Genomic DNA, 1732 nt, shown 5'->3' with positions numbered 1-1732 from the left:
ATAGCCATGGTGGTTACAACCACAGGGCATGCGGGACAGACGTGGGAGGCTGGCACAGTGCAGTGCTGGAAAACCCCCAGCGGTGTTTGCCAGCCAGAGCGGTTGCACGAGCTGCCTCTTCTGGTGTGGGGATGAAAATGGGCACCTCCGTGCTCCAGGATGGCAGGTCCAGCAGTGCTGAGCATGGAGCCAGGCAAGTGGAGCCAGGCAGGGCTGTGTCCCGGTCAGGTTGGCTTTGTGAGAGCCCCCAGCTCCAAGCAGGGGAGTGATGAAGCCTTGTTAGAGGTGCTGGTCCTGCTCTGCAGCCCGGCTCCAGCTCCTGCCGTCGGGGATGGTTCATGAGCTGCAGGCCAGAGCAGAAGGGAGAGGGTTGCGCCACTAGACAGAGACGGAGCCAGGCGGCTGGCTGTTGCTGTTGCTCTCGGAAGGGGTCTTGGCAGTGGAAGAGGTGGCCATGGAGCCGCTGTTCCTGAAGATACGGAGCAGCCTCCGCTTGTACCCCCGGAAGGCGAAGAAGTAGATGATGGGGTCGATGCAGCAGTTGAGGTTCATGAATGCCACGGTGACTTGCAGGGACATCTTGAAGGCTTGCTGCTCACGGCAGGATGGCTGGTAGAGGATCTTCCTGACCATGAACTGGACGATGTTGAGGTGGTAGGGGCTGAAGCAGAGAAGGACGGCCAGCAGCACCACCAGGATGACAGTGAAGGCCCGGCGGTGGTGCCCATTCTTCACTGTCAGAGGGTTCTCTTTGGCCGTTTGGCAGAGCTTGAGGTTGATCCTCACGTAACACACCAAGATGATGCCCACAGGCAGGAAGAAGCCGAGCACGCAGGCCCCCAGGAGCAGGTAGGGCAGCTTGGGAATCTCCTCAAAGTTGAAGTACTCCATGCACGTCAGCTTGTCCCCCATCCTCCGCGTCATGGGTCGCAGAAGCAGTGGCGCCGTCTGTAGGAACACCAAGGACCAGATGAGGATGCAGACGCCCCTGGCACGGCTCATCTTCCGGATCCTGCCGGGATGCCTGGTGCGCACCACGGCGATGTAGCGGTCCACGCTCACGCAGGTCATGAAGTAGATGCCCACGTAGGTGTTCATGTAGAAAATGAAGGCTGTGGCCCGGCAGAACCAGTCCCCGAAGGGCCAGTCAAACTCCAGGATGTAGTAGGCAATCCTGCCCGGCAGTGCCAGGGTGAAGAGGGCATCGGAGAGAGCCAGGTTCACCAGGTAGAGGTCGGTGGAGTTGAGCTTCTTCTTCCTGCGCTGGAAGGTGATGCAGAGGGCCAGGATGTTCCCGCAGGCGCCGAACACCAGCAGGGCAGTGTAGAAGAGGGAGAAGGTGACTTTGGCGGAGAAGTGGTGGTTGTGCACGTTGCAGCTGCTCTGGTTGCTGGAGGTGAGGTTGGCGGGCGGGAACACGGCAACCTCCGCAACAGCCATTTCCGCGGCGCCTCGCGAGCTCTTGCCCTCTCCCTTGGAATAAGAACAGACATGAAACTTGCAGCTTATCCATAACGGGAGCAGCACCCGCAGGGCCTGTGAAAGGCCTGTCCCCTGCTCCCTGCCACCCTCCTGGCAGCAGCACCCAGCTCGAGTCATTTGGAAAAACGCATCTCTTGTGATTTCGGTGTGAGCGTCTCAACAAAGGCTGTGACTCATTGTCGTCTTCTTGTCATCAACTCCTCTTATTTTTGTGTTTTTGCAAGTCCAATCAACACCAGAAAGGACAGGG

The 1732-nt window shown here is 58.9% G+C and overlaps 1 protein-coding gene across 1 annotated transcript; it reads right to left on the bottom strand.

The window, feature by feature from the left end:
- Positions 1 to 378: 378 nt before the first annotated feature.
- Positions 379 to 1440, bottom strand: LOC141470913 (G-protein coupled receptor 183-like). Its single transcript, XM_074157226.1, has one exon. It carries the CDS (start codon positions 1438 to 1440, stop codon positions 379 to 381), a length of 1062 nt encoding a protein of 353 aa, XP_074013327.1.
- Between the last annotated feature and the right edge of the window lie 292 nt (positions 1441 to 1732).

The sequence above is a fragment of the Numenius arquata genome, chromosome 1, assembly GCF_964106895.1.
Source record: "Numenius arquata chromosome 1, bNumArq3.hap1.1, whole genome shotgun sequence".
NCBI classification, from domain to species: domain Eukaryota; kingdom Metazoa; phylum Chordata; class Aves; order Charadriiformes; family Scolopacidae; genus Numenius; species Numenius arquata.
Note: the sequence above shows the minus strand (reverse complement) of the source record. Positions and strands in the feature narration are given on the sequence as shown.